At 34.0% G+C, this 26789-nt stretch overlaps 5 protein-coding genes and 7 non-coding genes across 17 annotated transcripts; 7 read left to right on the forward strand and 5 right to left on the reverse strand.

Annotated features, from left to right (window-relative positions):
• Window positions 1-3425: 3425 nt before the first annotated feature.
• On the forward strand, window positions 3426-9404 carry npr-18 (Neuropeptide receptor 18; the record flags this gene model as incomplete). Of its 4 annotated transcripts, none has more annotated exons than NM_001270154.3 (11): window positions 3426-3442; window positions 5185-5257; window positions 6688-6933; window positions 6981-7118; window positions 7339-7440; window positions 7534-7659; window positions 7713-7906; window positions 7949-8123; window positions 8437-8548; window positions 8599-8708; window positions 8921-9019. In NM_001270154.3, the coding sequence occupies 11 exons, from the start codon at window positions 3426-3428 to the stop codon at window positions 9017-9019; spliced, it is 1392 nt and encodes a 463-aa protein (NP_001257083.1). The 4 variants fall into 4 exon arrangements, with proteins under 4 accessions (NP_001257083.1, NP_001257085.1, NP_001368133.1 ...); NM_001270156.3 differs by lacking the exon at window positions 3426-3442 and adding an exon at window positions 4521-4576 and having other exon boundaries at window positions 8921-9404; NM_001381071.2 differs by lacking the exon at window positions 3426-3442 and having other exon boundaries at window positions 5216-5257.
• Window positions 4637-4686, forward strand: C43C3.9. Its single transcript, NR_071866.1, has one exon. It is a non-coding gene; the product is annotated as an Unclassified non-coding RNA C43C3.9 (non-coding RNA).
• On the reverse strand, window positions 4637-4686 carry C43C3.5. Its single transcript, NR_071867.1, has one exon. It is a non-coding gene; the product is annotated as an Unclassified non-coding RNA C43C3.5 (non-coding RNA).
• A 1036-nt stretch (window positions 9405-10440) lies between the features above and the next one.
• On the reverse strand, window positions 10441-10581 carry C43C3.10. Its single transcript, NR_071869.1, has one exon. It is a non-coding gene; the product is annotated as an Unclassified non-coding RNA C43C3.10 (non-coding RNA).
• C43C3.6 lies at window positions 10441-10581 on the forward strand. Its single transcript, NR_071868.1, has one exon. It is a non-coding gene; the product is annotated as an Unclassified non-coding RNA C43C3.6 (non-coding RNA).
• Window positions 10582-11339: 758 nt separating this feature from the next.
• Window positions 11340-14413, forward strand: dyf-7. The gene is made up of 11 exons (NM_001392826.1): window positions 11340-11451; window positions 11555-11655; window positions 11702-11827; window positions 11920-12059; window positions 12114-12256; window positions 12305-12401; window positions 12602-12659; window positions 12767-12868; window positions 12924-13101; window positions 13152-13339; window positions 13741-14413. The coding sequence occupies exons 1-11, from the start codon at window positions 11361-11363 to the stop codon at window positions 13855-13857; spliced, it is 1341 nt and encodes a 446-aa protein (NP_001379066.1). The 5' UTR covers window positions 11340-11360; the 3' UTR covers window positions 13858-14413.
• Window positions 12439-12555, forward strand: C43C3.11. Its single transcript, NR_071870.1, has one exon. It is a non-coding gene; the product is annotated as an Unclassified non-coding RNA C43C3.11 (non-coding RNA).
• Window positions 12454-12570, reverse strand: C43C3.7. The gene has a single exon (NR_071871.1). It is a non-coding gene; the product is annotated as an Unclassified non-coding RNA C43C3.7 (non-coding RNA).
• A 507-nt stretch (window positions 14414-14920) lies between the features above and the next one.
• Window positions 14921-15061, reverse strand: C43C3.8. Its single transcript, NR_071872.1, has one exon. It is a non-coding gene; the product is annotated as an Unclassified non-coding RNA C43C3.8 (non-coding RNA).
• A 4616-nt stretch (window positions 15062-19677) lies between these two features.
• On the forward strand, window positions 19678-21244 carry F15G9.1 (Suppressor protein SRP40; the record flags this gene model as incomplete). Of its 3 annotated transcripts, none has more annotated exons than NM_077230.10 (5): window positions 19678-19924; window positions 20043-20108; window positions 20315-20658; window positions 20704-20782; window positions 20966-21244. In NM_077230.10, the coding sequence occupies 5 exons, from the start codon at window positions 19708-19710 to the stop codon at window positions 21097-21099; spliced, it is 840 nt and encodes a 279-aa protein (NP_509631.1). The 3 variants fall into 3 exon arrangements, with proteins under 3 accessions (NP_509631.1, NP_872240.1, NP_001370065.1); NM_182440.4 differs by having other exon boundaries at window positions 19708-19924; window positions 20046-20108; window positions 20966-21099; NM_001383628.2 differs by lacking the exon at window positions 19678-19924 and having other exon boundaries at window positions 20041-20108.
• F15G9.2 (uncharacterized protein) lies at window positions 21176-26394 on the reverse strand (the record flags this gene model as incomplete). Its single annotated transcript, NM_001348605.2, has 11 exons — window positions 21176-21360; window positions 22906-23009; window positions 23052-23154; window positions 23333-23397; window positions 23794-23864; window positions 23912-23997; window positions 24140-24234; window positions 25881-25957; window positions 26010-26098; window positions 26141-26248; window positions 26299-26394. The coding sequence occupies 11 exons, from the start codon at window positions 26392-26394 to the stop codon at window positions 21271-21273; spliced, it is 984 nt and encodes a 327-aa protein (NP_001335504.1). The 3' UTR covers window positions 21176-21270.
• Window positions 22443-25798, forward strand: F15G9.6 (LITAF domain-containing protein). The gene is made up of 3 exons (NM_001348606.4): window positions 22443-22589; window positions 24803-24918; window positions 25522-25798. Exons 1-3 carry the CDS (start codon window positions 22517-22519, stop codon window positions 25672-25674), a joined length of 342 nt encoding a protein of 113 aa, NP_001335508.1. The 5' UTR covers window positions 22443-22516; the 3' UTR covers window positions 25675-25798.
• Window positions 26395-26789: the final 395 nt, after the last annotated feature.

A 26789-nucleotide genomic window follows, 5' to 3' on the forward strand; every position in this document is an offset into this window, starting at 1 on the left:
AGGATTGATGCATAAGATATAAAACTTTATTTCGCGGCTTGTTTTCCTAGTTATCTAACATTATCATTTTGCCATTTTATTCAAATTTAGGCATAGAACTAGTCATATGAATGATAAAAATGCAATTTCCTTGCATTGATAAGGAGAAAATACATTAGCCCTATTTATTGTTTTTTGATTTGCACATAACGGAAATTGCGTTGGAAGTCGTTAAATTGAACAACTACGGACATCGAAAGCGATAATAATTGTTTTTTTTTCTGAAAATTTCAAACAACTTGGTTTAACAATCAAATTTAATCTGGTTTTAATGATGCATTCGTCAAAAGTTCAAATGTTCAAACCATTTCTTTCGAGATTGCAGAAGAGATTCTTAAACGTCCCCATTAGAATTTCTGCATACATTAAGACTTGTTAAATAATGAATTGTAAGCTTGTGCTGATTTCAACAGTCATAAGAATGCTATTCAAAACTCCTGAGTTTGAACAGTGAAATCAATTTGTTACCTTTATTTGTCACCGTCTGTTTTTGTTTTTTTCATTTTGGACTTAACATCTCGTATTTTCATTGAACGTGATGTACAGAAATCGGAGATTTTTGCTTTTTCAGATCCACAATAGTTCAAAACTATTACATTTTGTGATGAAACGTTCTGAAAATAGTTCAAAAAAAGATATGACGGTCAATTATGTTGGAAAAATGTTACTTGCAGCTAAAGTCTCAAATTTTGCCCATAGTCATAACTTGTGACAGTAAGTTTTGATTTGATTACCATTCTTGCATACTTTGGTAATTTATTACCTATTGTTTTGATATGGAAGATGATGTTTTCAGTCAATGAGTGCACAATTGTGATAAAATTTTGTGCAGGCAATCAACGACTCAATTCGTACCGAAAAATATTATCAAAAAGTGAATTTTAAAAAATAATAAAAGTTCCCTCCGTTGCAATTATGACAAGTTGGCAAAGTTTGAGATTTTAGCTGATAGTAAGCATTTTCCTAAAACTTTGAACCATCATAATTTTTTCCGAAAATTTTCAGAAAAAAAAGTGTCACATCGTTTTGTTAGCATATTTCTGTCTTTCAGCTTTTCGCTCTCACATTTTGTGTAAAGAATAGCTGTCACTATTAACATATTCTGTTGTCATTATGCAAACGGGTAAAAACCATGACACGACTTCAAAAATTATAATATTTTGTTCCGTCTTTCATTAAAAAAACGGCTCGCAAATGGAACTTGAATAGTGGTAGAAAAAAGATAAGTAGAATAAGGAAACGTGAGGCTTTTGTTATGACTTCTACTCGTTACCGTCGTTCTTCGCCATTATTTCGCTGGCAGTCCCATTTTTCAACCAGTTCTGAGTAATGAGAACAGGAAATAGCATGTGGGTATAGATAAAATCGGCCAAATTTAGTTAGTACACCCTGCTCAATACTATTCGACAATAGACTTCTTTTGTATTTTTATTTTCTATTTTTTAGCTTTTTATTTTTTGTGAACGTGTACTTGAGAGGTTCCATACATTCTACAGTATGAAGTCCACCCCCATATCTCATCAATTTTTTTTTCAAGTGTTCAATTTGCTCTTCATTTCTTTGCCCTTTCATTTCATCTTTTCAACTTTTTTGAAGTTTTTGAGATGTCTACCAAAAAAATTTAAATTTCCCCTGGGTAAGCTGACTACTCATTGATAACTCTTTCAGTTTTAGTTTTTGGTCGACAAGGCATTTTGGCAGTGTAGTTGGAAACTCTGAAAATTGTTCAGAACTACGTACCTGAGAAATTGGAAGTTTGTGATGCAGAAGACTACACTAATGAGTAGTATCTATTCACACATAAAAAATAACATTGTAGGAAATGAGACTCATTTGTCACTGTAAAAATGATGTATTGATAATTCAAAGTTCAGAACGTTCTAGTTTTAACTAAGTATAAGGTTGAAGATTCTTGTTGCCAAGAGCTGTTCGTGTAAAAAATTGTAGCAATTGCGGGAACGGTAGTAAGCGAATAGAAGAACAAACAAAAATAAATCAAAATATTTTTGACCAGTTTATTGAGTAGTTCATTGTGTAAATTATAACAGTTGATCTCCGGAGTACCAATATTATTTCGACACCCAGTTTGTTTATAAATCTCATACCTAATAAAAGCATATAAACCGTACATATATAAATATTTTGGGAATATATAATTTCTATTTTTTGATGAGTATGTAAATTTTGAAGTTTTTACATCTTTAAAAATATTACACAAATAATATTTCACACAAAATCACGTTTCGCATATTTCCTCAGTTCCCTGATGTGCCAGTCCTGGGAAGTAATACCGAGGCTAACCGTAATATCAATGTAAAAACATATTAGGTATCCCATCTCAGTATTAACTAGTATGCAGATTCAATTTTATCAATCAAAATGAAGGTTATAGGTAAAAACAAATGTGTAAACAACATTTTAAACCATTTTTTAAAAAACATTTTGCGTCGTTTGAAAGATGTGTTTTGATGGAGGTAAAGTAAGCTCCGCTACAACAATTGATATAAAATTGGACTGAAAACTCAAAGAAAACTCAATTTGAAAAGGAATCAATTAGAGAGATCAAATTGAAATTCAATGCATAAATTTATTAGATCAAATGATGATTCAGTAAGAAATCTTCACGTCTAGCCTGTTTTCAATTCTAATGGATTGCTCGCGCTGTTTTCCATCTTTCCGTCATTGTTATTGGTTTATTTCCAATTGGTTGCGGTTGGTTCATGGGAGTCGCTTAAAGCCACGAATATTTAAAATCGTGCGCGTGTGTGAGTGCCTGTTCTTGTGAGTCAACGCTTTCCTAGGAACTGTTTGTTTTTGTTTGAAGTCGTCTAAACAAGTCAAAGGTTCATAGAAATTCTCACATTTTTTACTGGGCAGTGGTTCTTTTCAAAGCCTTTATTTTCATTTTGGAAACCACTCAAGTAGCGTCTCAAAATGATTTCCTTCCCGTGCATCCGTTCAGGAACTATAATAAATATTTTCATTTATACCTGGCAATTGATAACTCTAATTACTCTTTGTTCTCAACTAAGTTGTTGAAATGAAAATTTTGAAGATACACCAACATACACATTTTTGTATGTTTTTTTGTGTTTTTTGGTTGTCTACACTACACAGATGGATTACCACTAGCACTAATACCAGTTCCATCTCATCAAATATTGAATTAATAACAGTCTTGTTCCATTCTTTGACTCCTCCTTCTCTTCCATGTCTAGGATACAACTGATCATTGACGTCCCGACACTGGGGTTCTTGGACTTTGGGTAATCACATGCTATCATCCTTGTCTGTGTTTTAAACCAATTCATCCCCTGATAATTAGTGACGCTCTAAAAGAATATGCCACTAGTTATTTTGTGAAGAACATTTCATTCGTCTTCCGCATGGAGATTAACTTAAGGTACGACGCCGTTTATTTTAAAAAGCTGTCAGTGTTTAATATAAAATTTGTGACTGTTTTTATATCGAAACTTGTTTTAGAAAACGTTACAAATAAAGAGAAAAAACTCCCAATTAGAGCTTAAAACAACACGACAATCTAATTAATAAGTATTTTTCTGTGTTGAAATAATACTAATACTAACCAACATAGTAACTAACAATACTGGAAAAACTGTTAGTGTATGTTCCAATTACTATAACCAACGCAGGGAGATTTTTTTGTTTAGAAAAAAGTACTGAATATCTTTATTTTCAGTTGCGGATAAAATAAAATAATATGAGAGGGGCCTAACCAATAATGTCACTGAAGCAAGCTCTAGTATACTAAATGAAAACTGGTAAAATATTTATTTTAAAACTGGCAGATTGAAAGTTTTTTTAAAGCTCAATACTACAGATTTTGGCATAGAGCTTGGTTGTCCGTTTTGTTTTTGATATCACAGTTAACAAGTGTGTTTCTTAAATTTACCTTACTTAAAAAACTATGAGAACGGATATTAATCACGGTTTTATTTTACAAAATTACACTAACATAAACATTTTACGAAATCAACAATCATTGAAAAAAAAACTTTAAGCTTTCGCCAACTATGTACTTTTAACTATCAATTTATTTTCTTTAGATTATTGCACTCTTCAAGAAAATAATGCGCACAAATCTGAACTGGGTCGGTAATTAAAATTCATGCGATTTCCTGTTTCATCTTTCATACTTCCCTTTTCCGGCTGAGAATTTGATAGTAGTCATCAGTCTATAAATGACATCAGGGCATACTGCAAATTTTTCTCATTTCTTAAAAAGAGTTTTGACCACAAAAACAAATAATTCGACTTATCAAGTAGAACTAGATTTGAGCCTTCTTATTTGTTTCTATCACTCACCTGCACTCTAGCCGTTCTACTAGTATTATCTCTCGTTTTGTTTCTCAGCGGAAATCGCAAGTCGGTGAGAGCCCCGCCCCTATCAAAAAGACGCCGTCTTTTCGACTTATTAGTTCAACCCAACTTGATCACACACTATTGTCTATTATGCGATAATGTCAAGCTTTTATAACGAAGCAAAGTTTTTAATTTCGGATGGAGAGCAAATGAGGTGAGCCGCGCAAGTCAAGAATTTGTGGTCCTTCCATGAGTATAGGTTAGAGGAATCCTGAATTATTCAAACGGTTTTCGTTCTCTTTTCTTCTTTTCACTGCACTTTTCTCGTGATTTCAGAAATTTTTGAGTGCGCAAAAAAAACGGATTTTTCGGTTTCTCTTCCTCCCACCTCATCAATACTCCTCTTCATTTCTTTTCAAAAGATGAATTTTTTGAAGTAATGATGATTTCACGGATTGACATCAGATAGGAATTTTGAAAAGTTCAGTCACGGATGAACGATTTTTATGCTGATTTTCTTGAACATGTTTATAGAAAAACTATAAATTATGAATATTGAAGAATCTAATTCTTATTATGTCTGTTATTTTTCAAACTGTGTCCATAAATAGTATATTTTTAAAATTCAATCCCTGTTTTCCAAATTTAAATAATTTTTTAATACCTGTTGCATTCAAGATTTTCTGATGGCACAATGAATTTATTCAGTTTAGATATAACATTAACATTTTTCTTCTCAATGCAAAAACAAAATCCATGTACTTTAAAATATCCACATTCAATGCGTTCACTTCTAAAATCAATCATGTTTCATTTATCCAGGATCGATACATATGCAGTTGGTCGGAAAACCATGCAGCAATCCGACGCATTCAAGGGTACATTTTATGAAAACGTGAGTTTTAGCTTTGAGCATTTTTTTTTAATGAAAGGTGCATCAATTACTCATTATCTATGTTCAATATCTTTTTCCATTTGTCACTTTTGTCACAAAATTTAAAATTCATTCTTAGGAAAGTGAATTAGTGAGCCATGAATGTTTGCTCGATTCTTAGCTATTTTTTCTTTCTATCTTACAAGGCACAATAAATTGAACAAAACGAATAAAATTGTCTTCGAATTAATGAATATCTGAAAGCATGTGAAAAAATTGCGAAAAAAAACGAAGTCACGCGACCCGATGATGCTCGATATCGTTTTTGAATATAGCCAATATTAGCTGTCAAACAATGTCATCCAATATGACAAGACACGGAACAAAATGTTACTACGCGAGTTTACATTATTCATCCCAAACAGGTTGTCTGAAAATAAGTCGACAACTTTATGACAAATGAAATAAAAACTAATTACCATATACGTTAATTGTAAAAATACATAAACCACCTACTCTGGGCAGATATTTGAAAAACCATTTTTAGCTAGTGTATGAATAATAAACGAAAATATTCCCAGATGATAGAAGGTTTCAAACTATTGGAGATTAAGGAGATCATACCCAAGTACGCGTGAATTTTATGGGCTCAACTTTGCATTAAATAAATTGAAAGTCAGAACGTAGACTGTTCTCTAAGAACAAATAGTTTTAAACATTTTTTTTCAGTTCAATCATGGAAAACAAAACTATTTAGAAGTTTTGCAAAAAAGAGAACATTGATAATTTTTATTTTTCCACGTCGCCTGTTAAGTTTATGTATAGAAGTTAATTTTTTGAAGTTCCTACACATTCCAGTATACACCTTTTTTACTCCATTGTAATTAAGCTTTTCACAACACCATTAGGAAAAATACTATGCAGCATGGCTTTCGATTCAGCCAATTTTTGCTGATGATTGGTTTCTTTGTAATGCAATTTCGTTCATAGTCACTCCCTCACAATAATCCTTCACGACCCATCTTTTTAGTATCTTTTTAGTTGATAATCTTTTTATTAAAAATCCACTACGCAAGATCGCTAACTCCAACTCAAAGCGAATAATGTCGAACTATGGTCAAGTGGGGATCAAAGTTAGAGGATGTGCTTTTGAATGCCTAGCTATGAATACAATATGATGGGAAAATCCGACGCGCGGGCACTTCATTCTTCTTGCAAATTGTGGGTGCACTAAATCACGAGTGGGTCCATTTATATGACGTGATATTTTTGTGAATAAAGTAAAATGGAAGTGAATAACAAAACACGTTTTCTGTGGATCGATGGAAAAAACGCCAAAAATTCCCGATATGCAGTTATTTCTCGAACAGAGCTTTAAAAAATTGCACATTGAACAAAGTACGCCAGCAAGGGAAAACTTACCAAATAGAGAAATATACCAAATATTTCAGTTTACATTGGTGTATGCTCTTCCACTTTCAAATCATGACAACTCTTCGTTGATGCTGATTGCGGGTTTCTACGCTTTGCTGTTCATGTTTGGAACATGTGGAAATGCTGCTATTCTTGCAGTAGTTCATCATGTTAAAGGACAAGATCCGCGATCGCGACACAATACCACTCTGACATACATTTGCATATTGAGCATTGTGGATTTTTTATCCATGTTACCAATTCCAATGACCATCATCGACCAGGTGAACTTTAAAATTTGAAACCCTACAATTCGAACATTTATTTTTAGATCCTTGGATTTTGGATGTTTGACACATTTGCCTGCAAATTGTTTCGCCTCTTGGAGCACATAGGAAAGATTTTCAGCACGTTCATTCTTGTGGCATTTTCAATTGATAGATACTGTGCCGTTTGTCATCCGCTACAGGTAAGGTTACGAACTTTGCAGGAAGTGTGCAAGCGTCTATTAAACAGCAGAAGAAAATGAAAATTTTAATTTTTGAAGACGACTGAACATTTTAAAAAATGAAGTAAAATTTCTAGCTGTCACAATTGAACTTGTTTCATTCTGATATCTTCATTAGTGATTGTGTGAAAATTAAAAATCTTTTTTAGAAAATTACAATACATACATTGCAAATTTCCAGGTTCGAGTGCGCAATCAACGAACAGTTTTTGTGTTTCTTGGAATTATGTTCTTTGTGACCTGTGTCATGTTATCGCCAATCTTGTTATATGCTCATTCAAAGGTACACTTCATTATAACAGAAACGTACAGACACTTGATTATGCAAAAGTGTTTACGCTTTTTCGAAGGAAGTGTCACATTTTTTGGATTACAGGAACTTGTCATGCATGAAAAAGTCGACTTGGATCAAGAAGTCATCACTCGAATGCATCTGTATAAGTGTGTCGATGATCTTGGTCGCGAGTTGTTTGTTGTATTTACTTTGTACTCTTTTGTTTTGGTGGGTGGAGAAAATTGATGAAATGAAACACAAAAAAAATGTAACTTTTTCAGGCATACCTGATGCCACTTCTTTTCATGATCTATTTTTACTACGAAATGTTGATCAGGCTCTTCAAACAAGCAAATGTCATCAAACAGACTCTTGTTGGAAGAAGAAGTGGTGGAGAAGAAAAGAAATTGACGATTCCAGTAGGCCACATTGCAATTTATACACTTGCCATTTGCTCTTTCCACTTCATTTGCTGGTAGGTAACCCTGTATTAAACTTTTCCAACTCTGTTTCGTAGGACACCATACTGGATCTCAATTCTCTACTCTTTGTACGAGGAGCTGTACCAAGATACAAAGAGCACTGCTTCTCCACCAACGTACGCGTTCATATACTTTATGTACGGCGTACACGCACTACCATATATCAATTCTGCATCCAACTTTATTCTCTATGGACTTTTAAATCGTCAGGTATGTTGAATTTATAAGTACGGGTTCAAGAAAACATCTGGAAATGGAAATCGAATGTTTTTTGTACTTTTAAAAATTCTCACTGGGGATCATACTGTTTATTTAGGTAAATATTTTAAATTTTAGAAACTTCAGTAAATTCAGATTTACTTAACAAAGGCATGAAAGCGCAAGGGTATAACTTTTAGACATGTTTCAAAAATTCGATCTCATGATAAAGGCATTCCATGCATTTTCCAGACTGATTCTCCACTCATTTCTAAAACAATTCCTCAGCCGAACCCTAATTTTTGGACAAATAAATATTTTTCAGCTGCACAATGCTCCAGAGCGAAAATACACTAGAAATGGAGTGGGAGGCCGCCAAATGTCACATGCATTGACGACGAACACCCGACCTGAATATAGCGAGCTAATCGCAATACGTAAGTTGTTATCATTCAAGTTCAAAAAACTCGAATTCGGTTTTTTTCAGCATCCAGCAGTTGTCGCCCGGATTCTCGAGTGTCGGCAATGATCCATAACAACAATAACAACACGGAATCTTTACCTCTGGCACAGAACATCTCGAATATGACTAACAAAGTTTGAATTTGTTCCAATTTCTATCATGTCTCTTGTCAATTGGTCTCATCACGTTTTTGTGTTTTTGCTCTAACTTTCAAAATTTATTTCTAAAACTGCTTTTTCCTACACACCAGCACGTGACTGTCTATTACCTGTTGCTTGTCTTTTCACCTTGTCTCGCTTCTGCAACTGTCTCGATTATCTCCATGCATATTTTGTAACTTTATCAGGATTCTGCAACTATTGTTCCAATGCCAATGTCTGCCAACGTCGACGGGAATGAGATCTACAATTGGATCACTCCAGATACGGAGTCTGTAATTCTGTAAATTATATTGATACCCATCATCGTGTACAACCTGCTGATTTGCATTCTTTTTCTGATTTTTCATGCTGTTGTTTTCTGCCACCAGTTGACTTTCAGTCAAAACTGATACAATACTTTCTTTGAAGTGTACCCTTGCTTGACTAGATTCCCTCTTTATGCTTCAAATAGCTGCAACTAGCTAAACGCTCTGCTTGTCTTACAATTGGTTTCGGGACTTTAACAATTCCAGTGCTAAATTATTTTCCAGGTTTAGTAAATTCATGTGCTTCTTATTGATATTATGATCTCGTTTGTAAATTCTCATTGATCTTTTTATTTCTTCCAATTTCTAATGCTTTTTGTTTAGTTTTTACAATTTCTCCATTAATAAATGATTTTAACGTTAAGATAGAATCTGCAAACCAATAACCGTTGCAAAAAAAGTCGAAACAGTAAATGAAAGACAAGAGCCGTAAATATGCGTTATTATAATTTGTAAAACGCAACGTTGCATATTTTTTTTAACTGCAAAAAAAATTAAGTTTCGAAATACTTATTCGACAAACATCATTTTTCAACAGTATTATATCGAAAACACCAGTGAGCACGTAATGTATGCAGTGACCGTACTGATCATTTTAAAAACAAATTTGCAAATGTTTCACAAATCCTAGCTTGACACATAAAACTTGCAGAGTTCGTCTTAACATACATAATTCAAATAGTTCTTAATTCAAATAGTTCTCATAATTCAAATAGTTCCCAAAGGTGTTCCCAAAATTATTGGTGCATAGAATTTTTTTTTAATTTCTGAAAAAAGCAAACATAAACCCCTGTTATCTGAAAAATGTAGTAGCGAATGAAACTTGCACACACTGTAAAATAAATCAATTCATTTGCATTTCCCACGTGGAAACAGTTTTCTAAGAATATATTTCTTGCAACAAAACCTCTACTTTATTGCCACCTGGTTTCTTCGTATTAATGAACGTTCACTGTGCTAATTAAGGTATCGAGATGATCCGGTTAGAGCGGTATGCCTTCTTTCACCCAGGTGGTGCTCATTATCGGTGCGGTTGTATTCATGAAATACAACTTTGCTTTGACATTGCCGAATTTACAATTGTGTGTCCAAAAGGGCCACCTGAATATGCAATATCAGTCTCATGCTAATTAAGTGAATGTATATGATGTATTGCTGGTGATAAACACTTATCGTGTATGTTCTCTCACTAATTATTTATATCCTTTGCAATGTCGGTTGCCTAGTTGAGCCCGCCCATTTGCGTGTCATAGAAACTTGTCCTCCACATTGAAAGGTAAGTACGACATGCCGGTTGGTCCCAGCAAGTCTCGACGATCTATCATTTCTGTCCACATATTGGCTCTCGTTTTGCTCCACTTTCCGCTTGTTATGTTTTTCAATAATGGGCAAGCGAACACCTCACTTATTCATTTTCTTGGCCCTCATTCACCGTCTTCTCTTTTTCTCGCCCACCATACCGACCATCTGTTGGCATACGCCACTTCCGAGGCAGGTGCCTTTGTCCGGGAGATGAGGGCGAAACGTAGGTGTTGCTCACCGTTCTCTCTCTCCGCCCCCTGAAAACAAGGACTACTAGTGCAAACGTGAAGCTCTAACCTAATTTATTTGCCATTTTGTTTGATAAAAAACTATGCTTTAGTTTTTAATGCAAAAAGATGCCGTTAATTTTTTCCGAAAGTCCGTGTAGCTACGTGAAAAACTAAATTTGTAACATATTGTAACGTATCCATACAATTTATGTTTTGATCCGATCAGTATGTTCAAGTTTTTAGCTTGTTGGATTTGTCTATATTTGTTGGTTTTTTTTTCTTATAGCTCAGAATGTGAGCTGGCAATAAACATGGTCCTATAATTTTCTGTACTTGAATCTAACCTGTATCTCTGTATCTACCCTGAAAACCATAATTTTCAACAACAATGTGCCCACTTTTTAATCAAAGCTTGTGGATAATTGATAAATTCAGTTGAAAGTTTTCTTTAAGCAAAATTTTTACACGTCAGAAACGAAAAAAAAAGTTTTAAATTCTTGTTATTCTTCAATCATTCAAAAAAAAATTTTATTTTTATTTTTCATAATCCGACATACAGCTTTTTCTATTTTTACCCCAATCATTGAGACAATAGCTTCTCCACGATTAATTGGGCGGTTGGCAAGAACTGGGTGCACCTTTTCACCCACCTAAAAGCTTAACGAGCTCACCCCATTTTCAAGATACCATAGCAACCTTTGTGACTACCCAACCTAGTCTCCTCATTTGTTTTAGGTAGACCTTTGTTTCAAACAACACTGTTTCTATTTCAGATTTAAACTTCAAGTATGAATCAATTGTGGCGAGCTTCTTGTCTTCAAGTTCTAATAACTTTTTTATTAATTCATCAAAACAAAGCTTCGGAAAAAGATCGATTTGGTATGTCATCAAAATGTAACTGATAAATGAAAACAAATCATTCAGTTAAATTTTTAAAACTCAAGTAGAAGAGTTTTATGAAATGTAAATATTTAATTTTCAGTGGAGCTTGTGGATTGTATTGCTGATAGTTTTACCGTTGTGCTTAATAAATCGGATCCCGAAGTAATGAGAATGATTTCGAATCCTAAATCTCAGCCCGTGGTTGGTTCATTAGAGTTTTTACTTAATCAAGCAAATTACACTCCAGGTCTACGTTTATGGTCATAAAACCCGTCATCCTTGTGGAACATCAATGAAAGATGAAAAAGGCCTTACAAACTTCAATTTGACAATTCCATATGGAAGTGAATGCGATGTAACTCTCACGGATTTGGTAAGCTAATAATAATATAAATAATGACAATAATAATTGCATGTATTCGAAAATGTAATTGACCTCATTTCAAACCTCTTTTTTTTCTTTAGCCTAAACATCGCTACGCAGAAACCACTGTTGTATTGGAGGATAACGCGGATCTCTCATTCGGGAAGACCACTCGTCTGAACCATGTGTTCTGCTTGTACACGAGAAATGTGAAAACTATTCGTTTCAGCGATGTCTCCAAGTAAGTTTTTTTTCTGTATTTTGAAATTATTCATTTTGAAAAACTATGTTTCAGTGGGCACGAAGTAATTGCTTCGACTGGTGGAAAACCAAAGCCAAAGGTTGAGATGTTGTTCAGAAGTACTGATAGCGGAAAAACTCTTCAAGCTGCTAGAGAAAATGAATTTGTTGAATTTTTCATCGCTTTGTCTCCAGATTGTCAGTTTTACATTTATTATTTCAATTTTTTAATTAAATATTTTTCAGCTGCTTATCATGGTATTTCACCAAAGGAGTGCACGTTCAGCGACAGAGAAGATATAAGTGCTCCAGATGCCAAAAAGATAACATTTGTGCAAGGAGGGTGAGTGAAACGGCAAAATTTATGACCTTCTCCTGATCTAAGCAATTTCGCGCAAATTGAACACGACCCATTAATTTCGACAGCAAGCGATACTCTTTCCATTTTCTCCTAGTGATACTGAACCCCATTAAATTGCGCGAGCCAACCTCCCAACGAACCCAATATGATGAACCTAATAAAAATTGGTGCAAATTTGGCAGGTGTCCAGTGAATGGCATGAACGACATAATTGACCCATTGGCAAATGTGAACGACCAAGTGAGTTGGATTTATGTTCTTGAGCTCTAAAAGATTTAGCTCATATTTCTCTTTCCATGAGCAAAATGAGCCACCTCATTGAAAAAGGGTAAATGTTAAATATTTAGATCTACTTCTCCAAGTTCCGTACTTTTCGCTTCGGAAATCAAAGCACCGTGTTTGTTCACTGTCAGGTACAAGTTTGTCTCAAAAAGGACGAATGTTCAAAGGTGACTCATAAAACAATACATGTTACGGATTACTCATCGCAACAGTTTTTTTCAGACGTGTTACAAGAAAGTCAGCGACTCAAATCTGACTGCAGAACGTCTGCGTTTCCGTCACAAGCGTAGTATTACTGATTTGGAACGGAGGACAACACGGTCAGCACCAACCGATGATAACGGTTCCCTTGATCTCACAAATTCTCTCACCGTCGTAAGCAGAATTGAATCTGCAGAACGTAAGAATTTGCATAAAACCCTAGAAATGAATTAATTAAACTTATTTTAGTTGTTGCTTCCCCGATTTCGCAACCAACAATTGTCGATACACCAAGTGAGCAAAGAAGAGACCCATGTCCAAAGAGCTCAAATATGGGATTCATCCCACTCATCATCATGGGCTCTCTTGCGTCTTTGTTACTATTCTCCGCAGGCGCTGCAATTTACTTTGGGTGTAAACTGAAAAGTATGAAAAAGGTATGTTGAAAAAAAGTAACTAGCTGGCTGAGTATTTGAAACCGTTTTTTAGTTGTAATCGTTAGTGGGAATTTCGTATAATTACACAAATAGTAGTCCAATAAAAACGGATGTCATAATCAGAAAAAATTAATTTTATTCAGGTTTTATGTTCAAACTCCCACAATTTTCAATTAAAACTATTTAAATCGTTGTCTTTGAAAATAAATGACTAACCTATGAATAGTTTTAGACATCTTGAACAGTTGAACACAATTTCAAACAGAAGAGTAGGTTGATTTATTTGATAAAAACTGTTTAAAGCATTCACATTATAACCATTTCAAAGTGTCAATTCCAAAAATGCTGTTATGAACAACTGAAAACGAAAATTTGAAGCTAGTTTGACTTTTTTTTTTCAGAAGGACTCCTTTGACATGATGTCTGCATTTTCAAATCCAACAGTCAGCATGCCGGTCACATATTCCCATTATCAACGGTCCGCATATAACGCCTCTGTCGATAGCTTATATCGATGAAATACCGCCATTCACCTCTTATTTTCTATACTCGTATTCTACACACTCAATTTCTTTCACTTTTTGATACACAGCACACGGTCATTTTTTGTTACTTCTATTTACACCTAGTGTATTTTCGTTTTTATCATATATTTGAACTCTAATTTTTTTAAACTTTTATTTGTTTCCTCCAATTCCCATCTGTCATGATTTTCAGAATCAGATTAGTTTGATTTAACGAGACTGATTTGTTGCATGGTCGCCGTTATTTCCTTATAATGAGTCAACCCCCTATCGTCGTAACTTTTCGTTCTCATTATTTCCTCAGGCATGTTATCTCATTTTTGATTTCTCTTTAGACATAAGCAATTACAATTATAATCTAAATCTTTTTTTCGACAGAACGATTCAAATTGTAATCATCCCCATGTTTTCAAAACATCAATCACATTGCTATTTAATTATTTCTTTTTATTTAACATCAAAATATTGGTATGAGTAATGAAAACTAAACATTTTTATCTCTGTACTCTATTTGTTGATCAAAATGAAGATGAATCATGGTAGATCTTAATTCGCTGGTGTATATAAATACTATCAGGAAAGCATATGAGAACAGATAAAACATTATTAAACAAACATATGTTTCTTTTTTCATTGATTGTTGTTTTATCTCTGAGAATCAATCTTTTGAAATTTTAAATCATATTTAAGAAACAGTGTTGCAGGTCTTATGTTTTGAAACTTAGAAATATCAAACTGCAAGTAACACATTGCTACTTCGAATGATTTTTTTAAACGAAGCGGAATTTTAAAATATTGTCTTCAACAAACTTTATTGCAACATTTTCCCTTAAACTTAACTGAAGTCAGAGAAAAAAGAACGTTTGACCAGAAATGAGGTCATTTTTGTAATTGGAGTACTTTTTGGTTATTGTATCCATTGAAATCATTTTCCCGCCACCTTCACTCCCTAGCTACATTCTTCGCCACTTTCCTTCTTCCTCTTGATGTTATTAAATTCGAACGCCGAATTCATCGAATTGAGAATCCTCACAGTTTTGTTGGTGCCTTCGCCGGTGTCCTTGACGTTATTCCTCCTACTTCTCACAACTAATCCCCATCTTCTTCCTTCTTGCGACCAGCTAAAAAAAAGTAGGCAACGATGAAATATGCATGGCGGTAGAACCTCTTTTCCTTGGTCTTTCTTTTGTTTTAGAACTGTCCTTTTCAAGTTGGAAAAGTATTCTTCTTAAGTGTATTCAATTTTCTCACCGTTCCCCAGTTTTCTTAAATTATGTGCCAGTTCCCTCATATTTTTGGTTGCTGGGCCTACGTTTTAATGGAAGTTTTGTAGACATTGAATGTTTTCATTTCTTGCATTTATATATTCAAAAACAACAAAATTCAATTTCCCATCGATTATTTATTTATTTCCATTGCGAAACTGTTTGTCATCATTTAATGTGATTGCATACTTCCTCACTTACAATTAGGATTGATAAAAAGTTATTCACATTTTCCCGTTTCGAATTTTGCAGCAAACAGTCAAATTCTGTGTGTTGTTTTATGTGTATGTTTGGTTTTTCATCCTGAGAAATTAATTTAAATTAAAATTTGATTTTTTGAATAGCACTTAATATTCATTTCCCATATTCTGTCGGACGACATCCTATGGCCTCAATTCTTTTCTTTGAGCAACCCAAAAGATAACCAAATCGAGATAGACGGGATATGGGCGCCATGTCTGAATGTGAGGAACATCTTCGTCCGTAAGTGAAGAGAAACCAATTTCGGCCATCTGTCACTTGAGCGTGCCCGTACTTGTCTTACCCTCCCGCCACCCATCCGTCGTCTCCTTTCTCAAGATTGATGTTGTTGTCATGAACACTACCACTGGTCCCATTTAATTTTGGTCAATTCAGATCTGACTTTCTCTTTTGAATTATTTTCGAATGTTTTTTTTTTCAACTCTAAAGGCCTTTCCATATTCTCTTTGGTTTCAAATTGTTTCGCAATAGGGTCCAGAATTAAATTTGTGATGAATTATTTTGAGATTGAGATAAATTCTACGTTCGTGTTAAGTGATATTGAAAGCGTATCAATGCACTTTTGCAGTCGAAAATATAGTTCAAAGTTATTGAAAAGCTTTCTCATTTCAAATTTAAAAGTTCTAAAACAGTTAACAAAAGACTCAATTTCATTCATCCTATTGAAAAACTATTCTCCAACTTTAATTTGTTATTCAAAGTTGACTGAATCTTGGGAATTGAATTTTTGAGATTCTAGTGGGCAATACTTTGAAGCCAAAACTTGTAATTCGTGTTGTTGAAAAAGTAAATAATATCACGCTTTGATTATTCGATAAAATTTTTTGATATTAGTCTTCACTCGAAATTGTCTGAAAACACCGAATGTCATAATGAAATTATTTTAAAACTTCTCAAAAAAAAAGATGACGCCTCAAAAAATGGCCTAAAGTTAGTTAAAATTTGAAATTTGACCGACTTGTCAATGTCGCAGCGGCTGGAAACACTTTTTTCGAAATCACCGTCAACTTTTGGGTGTAGAACTTGATAATCTTGCGTTTTCAACTCGATTAAGGTATTTTTAGGCGATGAACGGCGAGATTTTTAAATTTTTTTAACCAAATCTCGCCGTTCATCGACTATAAATATCTTAATCGAGTTGAAAACCCAAGATAATCAAGTTCTTAACCCAAAAGTTGACGGTGATTTCGAAAAAAAGTGTTTCCAGCGGCTGCGACATTGGCAAGTCGGTCGAATTTCATATTTTAACTCATTTTAGGTCATTTTATGAGCCGTCATAACTTAACTTCAGACAATTTTAAGAGAAACAATAAAAAAATTCGATTACACCACCTTTAATATTGTTTAAATAACACTAGTTCTTCTTTACGCCTGCGAAATGCGCCTCAAACAAGCAAAAATAAAGGCAAACCCAAAGCACACATCTTACCCAATTCGGTTTTATTTGATCATCAGCTAAACATTCAGTTGAACACGAGGCTCGGAAACAAAAAACAACTTTTTTTCTATTTTTCCCAAATCTGACTGACCTTTTCTGTTCAAGAGCATTGTACAATCTATTCATTTAACTTCCTTCATTTCTTCGGAGGTATTGAACCAGTTGAAACACAACAATTGAATGTTTTTCAAATTTAATATCATTGTACATCTTTTTTTGTTTCGTTCTTTTTTTTCTAACAGCTCGACCTAACTTGATGGAAAATGTGATAAAAAACGTTCTGGACCAACGAGACCTATATACATTTTGATATTGTGCCTCTATATTTTAGAATATCTTTAGTTTTTTTTTTTTGAAAATGGGGTTGTTCTCGATATAATCCCTACTCAACTCCATTAGGGCGAAACAGATGAATGAAAATGCAAATGTGGTAGAAAGAGCCAAAACGGAATAAGAAATGATGACAGAGCGCTATGAACAATTGTCGAAGAAAGCTTGATGCATGTTGCCTTCTCCAAGACCACCCACCACTTCAATGGACATTCTCGCATTCACAGAAACCGAGACTTGCCCTTCTCCTATTTTCCCCGGGTTTTCGTCCTCTCCCTTATTGAACCTCCATTCCCCCCATTTTCTCTCTCCTCATCCTCACAATTGATCACTTCTATTTTCAATTTCTTCCACTGTGGTGGCCCTTCACCAATCTAATGCTGTGGACTTGCACTTAATCGTCTATTTTGTCACTATGCCACACATCTTTCCGGTCCTCATTTCCCTAAATACCAAATCTTCAACGACATAACAATCATATAAAGCAACAATTATCGACTAGAAAAATATTGTTTTCGTTTTGAGAACAAATGGACTCGACAATTTTCTAGTTTAATGGGTTGGATTTTTGATTTTAATAATATTTTGGAACTTGCTTGTTAAGCAAGGCATTTTTAACTTCCTCGTAGAGGTTTTCCTGAATAGTTCATTTTTCTACAATATCTTTGTAGTAAAATTTCATGTATCTAAATCACGCGGGGGAGTTCATTTAGAGCAACGTAAAAATAGTAGAATATTATGAGAATCTCAGCTCACATAAAATTTAAACTTTATTACGATTGTTAGTCGTGAAAAACGGGCTCAAATAAGACAAACAAAGAGAATTAAACAGAAAAGTTGTTCATTTCAGAAGTTTCAGAAATGAAAAGTGATATATTGTATTCTATTCTTTCAAGTGTGTGGTTTTACGGCCAATTGCTTCTCTATCTCAGCCAAAAACAAAGTTGTTTACAATAACCTAATATAACTTTGTGAAGAGTGTCTCACTTAACTATTTGTGATAAACTGATAAGATGACAATATCAGTAACTTTCCTCCTCTTTTGATGTGTCACTATTCTATGTATAAGGTGTTCTATTCCCACGTCGCCATTTACATTCATTATAATATTTGAGTCGATTTCCAACAAGCCCATTTGTCTCATTCTCATCTCCATATACCACGTTACACTTAATTTTGATCACTTCGACAGATGTGTGAGTCAGCGGGAAGACATAAAAATAAGGAGTCATGTTGTTTTGCGCGGGAAAAAAATTGAAAAGAAATGATGAAAGAGAGTCCCCGTTTTCCGACGACCAGCGATGAAGGTTACGAAATAATACAAGTTGGTTTTGACTATTCTGAGCGCGCGTGATTCGTTCAGCTTACGACTCTCTTTTTTGTTGCCTGAATAGCTGTTGCTTTATTAAAGCTTCTTGCGAAATTTTGAAGGAGTGGCGTAAGTGGGGAGAAATTGTCGAATTCGATTTAATAATTGTCAGAGATGGAAAAAAGTATTTGAAATTTCGAAAGTAAATTATATTCCTCTGTTGCATTGCACTGCAAAAAATAATCAAGTTTTATACTTTCTCACAGAAACAGAAAGCTGCAAAACGCATGTTTTGATTTTCCAAACCAATAATATATATTTGAAAGTTTGATAGCCATATCATTTTTTTTTGATTTCTTCCTATTTCGAAAATAATAACTAACAAAAATTCAATTGCTGACATTCACTGCCGCACCTTTGAACACCACACCTAATTGGAAATTTAGGGTCAGTGTTCACAAACCGGATAAATTTCTCATTTCTGATTTCTTGGTTCAGTCATTCCTTTTCCACCTATTAGTTTATGAATTTGGATTTGATGAATAAGTAAGTAGCTCTTGCCTTGCGCTTTCCTCACTTAGCGACTTCATTCGTCCGAAACAATGGAGCGTAGTTCACACCTTCTTGGAAGCAAACATTTCGACACTGCACTACTATTTGCGAAACTGCGCCGTCGTCGCATTCAAAAAACCAGCCATAAACGTAGGTTACGATATTATTTTTCTACTTTCCTATTCTGCCAATACAAAATCTATTATTATTAGTATTAGTAGCAATTGTAATGTAGCAATATTTGCGGGAGGGATAGGATACCAGCCTCGCATTTTGGATATACAAATTTGTAGTACAGCTCATGAACAATTCCATTATTTTCTCTCTTTTCTCCTCTTCTCAATGTTGATTAGTAGAAATTGGATATAAGCACTCCTTCTGGGTTGAATAATAGGTAACATGAGACAGTGGTGCTAATTCGCGCATTCACAATGGAATCTTAATAAATGTTCAAATACTATTCATATTTTTCTATTTTCAACTTTCTGATTTCCGTTGGTGACTCAAATTTTTAGCGCGGCGTTCGATCAAAAACATCGAGGACGTCAAGAATTGTTTCAGAATAAAAAACAATAAAAATGAGTCAGCGGTACAAAAACTCCGCCTTCAGAACACCATAAAAGCTTTTCCTGGCATTTGTTTTTTCTCTATTTCGAGACTTTGTGTCTCGTTTTCTACTGTTTCTTGAAATGTCATCTCGTTACACATCATCGTACACTCCGTCCTCTCGATACGGAAGTGGTTGGGATTACTCGAGCTCTTACTCGAGCTCACGTACTAGTCGTGACAGGGATACCGGTAGTTATCGTGACAGAGATTATTCATCAACAAGTTACACGTCAACTAGGCCTAGATATTCGACCTATGCTTCCAAGTACTCGACGGATCTCGGAAAGTCAACTGATAGTAAGGAACTTTATTTATTAAGTTTATTTTTTTCTGGGTGCTTCTTCTTTATATCTCTGCTTTTCTGAGTTATATTTGTTTGAATATACTCTTATTTAATAGCATATTTTTCATTCAGAAGGAATGGATGACTACTCTGCCGCCCCAATTGCCAAGGACGAGATCGAGGAGCTCTCCTACGACGGTGAGTAAGATTTCCATAAATTATAAAATTTTTTTTTGAAAAATTAAATTCAATAATGGTTTTAAAATGTACAGTTTGATAATTCTCATATTTACCCATCAAATAATTTAATGCCTCAAAGTTCCTAACAACTTCTACTTGAAACCTTCTGTAACTATGACAATTGTTCATGATTATCCTGAAAAATACAATGACTTCTTTTACAGCTAAGACTCCAACCACTCCAACTGAGGAGACCGTCGATGCTCCTCGTGAGGTTCTTCAAGAGAGCCAGATCTCTGACTTTGTCGAGGAGGACGACGATCAGCAAACCGAAGTTGAGGAGGTCAAGCTGACTCTCGCAAGCGAGCCTGAGGAGTCAGAAGAGGAGGAGGACGACGAAGACGTTCGCAAAGCTCAGGAGCTTCTTGCTGCCAGCACTCAAATTCGTGAGAGCTCTCCAGTCTCTTCACCAGTCAAGGAGGTTTCTTCTGCTGCTTCGTTGTTTGCCAATGACAACGGAAACGAGACTGAAAACCGCACGCCAAGCCCAACTGTGTTGAACGCAAAGGTAATTCAGTAGTGTGGATTTAAATTAACGGTTGCGTAATTTCAGAAGCTCGGAGGTATTCCATGGCCCCCAAAGTCGAGCGATGTGAAGAAGGAGGGCGGCGACGCTGAGGCATTGCCAAAGAGTGAGTTGACCACCAAAATAATTAAATAAAGATTAAAATAGAATAAGGTTCAATTGAAATTTTAAAAAAATACAATACAATTTAAAAAAATCATAATCGCTCAACAATATTGCTTTATTTTTGCATTCAATGCATGTCTCACTCTATAGTTTTAATTACATCGACAAACTTTTTAATTTTTAGAACGTGTCAGCGACTTGATTGCTCGTTTCAACACCGGAGTCGTCGAAGAGTCGAAGAAGACCGACGACGCTTACAAAAACGAGTACGGAGCCGGAACCAACGTTGGAAAAGTTTCAACTCACAACTTTGCCTAAGTACCCACACATTGCTGGTTCTGTAATTTTTTGCTTTAAAAATCATATTAATCTTATTTTTTTGAAACACTGCTTCTCTTCGAAAATACAAATGTATTTCCGATATTTTATTGTAATGAAAAGTGCAAATAAAGTTAATTTCTTGAAATTATCAAAGTTTGAATGAAATCATCAAAGTTTGAATGGTGCAGATGTGGACGGTATGTGCGGCAGGTAAAAAAGGCGACTCAAAGGTGATGTTCCGTCAGGGGAATAACGAACCTGCAATACTCGGAAATGTTTATTATTTAAAATATAATGTTAATTACTTAAAATCAATCGACAATTCGACCGAAGATTAAAAACTAACATAAGTAGTTGGAGTCTTCAAGGACCAGGCTTTGTTTATCACGTTTCATTAGAGCTCTCAGGGATTTTGTTCAAAATATTGAGTGCTGTCATGCAGGTCCACAGACAGCGTTTGATGGCCAAAAAAGGTCAAATATTTGTTTCAAGAAGGGTGTTGAGGGTGGAATGACAAATTCTTCATGAATTCTTGAAACAAGTATGTGACAATTCACACTACACTGGCCGACTAATGCATGTTTTTCTTCAGTATGGTTTTTCCAATAAGTAGTTCACGATACGCAATTATGAAAAATGTTATCTCAACTAAATCTTCACAATTATACAAAAACTTTCCACGTATTGGCTAACGGCTTAGTTTAAAAAATGTAGAGTGTAATAAAACAACTACGAGTTAATTTGTTTATATTTTCTCCATAAGACCAATATTTTGAATTTTCGCATATATCTAAATACTCTTGTTCTTTCGTTATGCGTTTTACTAATATAAGTGTGTTAAAATTACTAATACAAATGTCTTGAACAGCCACAAGCTTTACATGAGGCGATTATGCTACTACAGTTTTAAGCTATTGTTGTAATATCTGAAAATAATCAGTTACTTCTTTCATAAAGAAAAGCCAAGGAGCGAGGTTGAAGTGGACAAGAGCAAAGAAACTATTAGCAAAAAGTTGAGTACTGTGATCTTTATTTGCGCGAAATATCTACTTTATCTCTTAACTTTGCTCAAACAGAACCTTTGCCCAATTGACGAGTGTTTCGTCTAATTTTTCTCTCTAATTCTTTCTAATTTTTCATAAATTATGTTGCCATACGCTATAATATCTATGTGTTATTTTCAATTAGAAATGATGCCTATTTTAAACCAAAATATTCAACTAACATGATATTTTGTACCTTTAATTATTCTGTCTATTTTTATCCTTACTCTTGTTTTCTGTTCTTTTTGTTGATTTGAAACTTCTGACTCGCTGATTCGTGGCTTGAAATTTTGTTTCAGTTATTTTCAGAACGAATCGCCTTATAATTTTCAAGTATCTCTACAACATATGCTAAATTCGAAGCAAACATAATGTATAAATATGAAGATTCAACTGAAATAAACTGCCCCAAATGTTTCCAAAAATTGGCAGAAAAGCTTACAGGTAATTTTTGTTTAGCGATGACATACAATATGAATACTGAGGAAGCGAATTCATTTTAACGCATTGCAAATGAGCAAACAGTTTAAGCTGATTTTCAAAAACTAATAAAGACTTTAAAAATAAAAATTTTTAAATGCATTTTGACTGATCTGGGTTAATTTAGTTGTGCCGTTCAGTTCGGTGTAAGTCTATAGTTATACGTTCACGAAAAAATATTGTTCAAAAATGGAAATTGTCTAAAAATATTGTTCAAATATTGTTTAAAATTAATATTGGAATAAAATGGTATCAAATTTTCAATAAAAATCATTCTCACCTTGTCTACTCGGAATCGTCGCTCTTTGTCATTGGTGCGTACTTCTTCCCTGCGTTTTGGAGGTAACTTGGGAAGAAACTGTTGTTGAGCCACAAACTCATTGCCTGAAAATTTTTTTATTTCCAATATGCATACCTCTTCTCTACCATCTTTGTCACTGATTTCATGTTGTCTTCTTTTCGAGATGCTGCTCGAGACTCGGCTCAAATTTTCAAAAGCTCGTTTTCCGCGATCCGAAGAGCTTGATTTCTGAATGGGTGATGGATGATGCACATTTGATTTTAAATTTTTCATTCAAAACAGGATTCTAGAATTTCTAGAAGAAAGATCACGTCATGTGATATGCTTCCTGAATTTGTGGGGTTTAAATTGAAGATCGAAGGTAGCGAATTGGGTTTCGTGTGATGAATGAATGGGTTTTACTTACATACGGTGTCAGTTTATCCTTTATACTGCTGTCATAGTCTGTGAAATTCAACTTGTCTTGTAAATCTGAAATTTCAAATTTGAAGAATCAACTTTTTCTTCAAAATTTAATTTGAAAATTTTTCGGTAACAGAAAATAAATATTTACATACGAAATATCTAAGCCAACATGTATTTTCAAACTTTTAAGAAAAACAAAAATATTGAAGTTTTAGTCAATTGAATTCGATAAATCGATAATGAGTATTTTTAAAAATAATAAATATTCCTATTTTTGCAACAATATTTTTTTGTTTTTCAATCTTATCCATCTTATCAAAGACTTGCTGGTCATTTCATACTCTGCATACAATTTTTTCTACAAATAATTGTCTTTGAGAATTCTTTTTTGAACAGAAAGAAGTTGGCTAACACTAGACTTCTAACATATTTTGCACGATATTTAATATTTCAAAATCATACCTTTGTTTAAATTAAGTTTTATTCCTGCACTATGACATTGTCTAGCGTTGTCAATTCGGGGCTTGTCAGCACTTCAAAGTTAATTTTTTTTTTTTGCAAAATCGAAATAATATCTCACCTGTAAATTCTGTAAAAAAACTCATCCCATGGATCCCCACTGGACCTTTCCTGGCGTTGATGAATTATTGTTTGTTTAACAGCATACTGCAAAAATAATAAAACATGAAAAAAATCGGTTTTGCTGTACTTTGCGTTATCATTTGTAGAAAACATTATGTAACTCCAAAATAATTGGAAGCTCAAATACTAAATTGATTCATAGTTATGAAATTTGAATGGAACTTACTTTGAAAACTTGAGAAAGATATATGGCTTTTGTTTTTTGAGTTGGTAATAGCGTAAGGTTGGTTGATGGGTCATTATGCAAAGGAGGGGCCGGGCCTGAGAAGAAATTAATCTTTTAATTTTAACACTAGTATTTTTGTGAGAAGTTAGTTAAAAACCAGCGGATTTCATAATCATGCATGTTGTTTTTTATTTCCTTTGACCAATACTGATATACACTCAAACACACCTCAATACAATTTTTTCATTTTCAGTTTTCAAGATCATTTTGAAACTTGGAAAATAATAAACTCTCGACATTTACGATAATTAGAAAAACGTTAATATTTAAAAAAAACGTGTTTTTCTTTTTTTCTTGCCTCAAATTTTTATAGCAAACGAAAATCCAATCACACCTAGAATATACTCTTTTCGTTCTTAAACCAGAACAAAGTCCAACACAAGTTGTTTTCGAGAACTTTTCACATTCTTTTTAATATTACTCAAATCAGAATCATCATAAAAGAACGGCAAGTCATCATTTAATTAGACACTAATGTCAACAAGTTAGGTGAAGCCAATTTGAGTCAGTTGCTATAAAAAAATATTTCCTCTCCTGCTTAGATTTACGCATTCAAGTATCACTGTAACATCTTTCAAACTAATTTATGTAGTTGTACTTTAGAAATGGCAGATCTCACAAAGCTTGTGAGAACATTGTCTCCAGAGATTTCGGGAAGTACGACAATTTCTTCTTTGGCTACGACGACCACGAGCTCAGTAAGCCCAAACTGCGACTACGTAAGTTGATCTCAATTATGCAGGTAAATGCTAAAAGTAAAATGAAAAGTATTTTCAAAAAGCAGATTGCTTTAGGAAATAAAAGAGTAACTAACAATAACAAACAAAATACCAATATTTTTTGACAGTTCACTATTTCTGTTCAAGTTATTTAATATCATTTCCAAATCGTTAAAAAGTGAAGTTGCAAATTTGTTTTTTGAAGTAGCAGCCGTAACTCAAAAACTACCGTGAACGTTTTTGAAAACAATTTTAAGTTTAGAAATAATGACATTCTATGCATAACAAAGAAATCTAACCTTTTGTTTTATTTAAATTGCCATTTGAAAACAATTAAATAGACAACTCAATTTCGTGGTACGGCTACTACATATGAATCGAAAAAAGCTGGTTGTTTTTTTTAAATTTTGAGTAGTCATTAAATTTTTTTATAGACGTTTCTTCTAGATATTTCATTATGAAACTCGGGCATTTTGAGGTTAATAACAAGAAACTGAGTTGTTATTTCACAATAAGAAGTGAGACACTTAGTGTTTGACCAAGCATTTGCGCATGGGTGTTAATAAACAATATACCCTTATTCAGACAAAATAAGCATTTCAGGTTACTCAGAAGAAGTACATCCGCAATCGCCGCTTGGTTACACGAACTGATGTGCGAAGTCGCATGAGTGTTTGGGTTCGTCTCTTTGCCTGGTGCCGTGGTGGGAACAAAGCTCAAGAAGAAAACGGAACAATTTTTACAATGCGATCTTAAGTCAGCAAACTAAGTAATGTTTGATCGGACCTGATTCTCTCATTGTTTTGTATCTTCGTACTACTTTTGAATTATCAATCTATTTTTGTCTAGTAAGTATCATGAAGCTTAACATTTCAACTTTTAACAAAATATATCTAATTTTATGCTCTCGCATCATCGTTGCAAATACCACATTCCAAAACGCAAACTTCTCACATACATACCTTCGACATCATTCCCAGATGGATCGGTCATCACTTTTAAAACTGCTGTTCGAAACATGTTCATCAAAAATGTTTTTCTGTAAATTATATGATTATGCGAAATCAGAACAAAATTCTAATTTCTCTTACTTTTTGAGTGAATTTTCATCTGAAACTTCGCCAGTCTCAAGTATGTTTTCAGTTCCTGCATTGAGCCGGTCTTGCATGCATTGCGAGACCTGTCGTAGTAAAATGAAATAAGAATTGTTTGAAAAACTCACCTCTTCAAGCGAGTTTCTTCTCATTGTTTCAACGGCAACGTCATATGAACACATCTTTGTCAAATCACTTTCGGACGACCACTTGATGCTTCGAGTTTTTGATATTTTCTGAAACATTTTGAAACACAAAAAGTTTTTATTTGAATCTTGAAAACAACCTTGAAGCGTTCACTTAAACAATCTGAATTTCGATAAGTATCATTATCAGAATCTTCAATTTTTGAAAGGTTGAAAAGCGAATTCGAGAAGTCCATTGGGAAAGACGAAATAGAAAAATGGAGCCAACCGTGAAAAAATAAGTTGGAATATTAACTTCCGGTTTTAAAAAGCAAAAACGTAACTTGCATAGAACAAGTGTGTACCTTGCTTAGATTGTTTAAAATCATTGTGCGACTAAAGTTTGGTTTTCAAAAATTCATTATATTGAACTTTAATAAACACAACGATTTTCATGAACAAAAATGCAGCTTTAAGGATACGATTTTCAAAAACTGTAAAGGATCTGGAAAAACGGAGTTTATAATAAGTTTAGTGGAGTTTTATCAACTGCATTATCAACTGTAGAAACTAGGTCTTTTCTGAAAAGTTAAAAAAAAAGCCTCTTACAAGTGACGGAAATTTACTCAGCAGCACTCAAAACGCCTCAAAA

The sequence above is a fragment of the Caenorhabditis elegans genome, chromosome X (assembly GCF_000002985.6).
Source record: "Caenorhabditis elegans chromosome X".
NCBI lineage: Eukaryota > Metazoa > Nematoda > Chromadorea > Rhabditida > Rhabditidae > Caenorhabditis > Caenorhabditis elegans.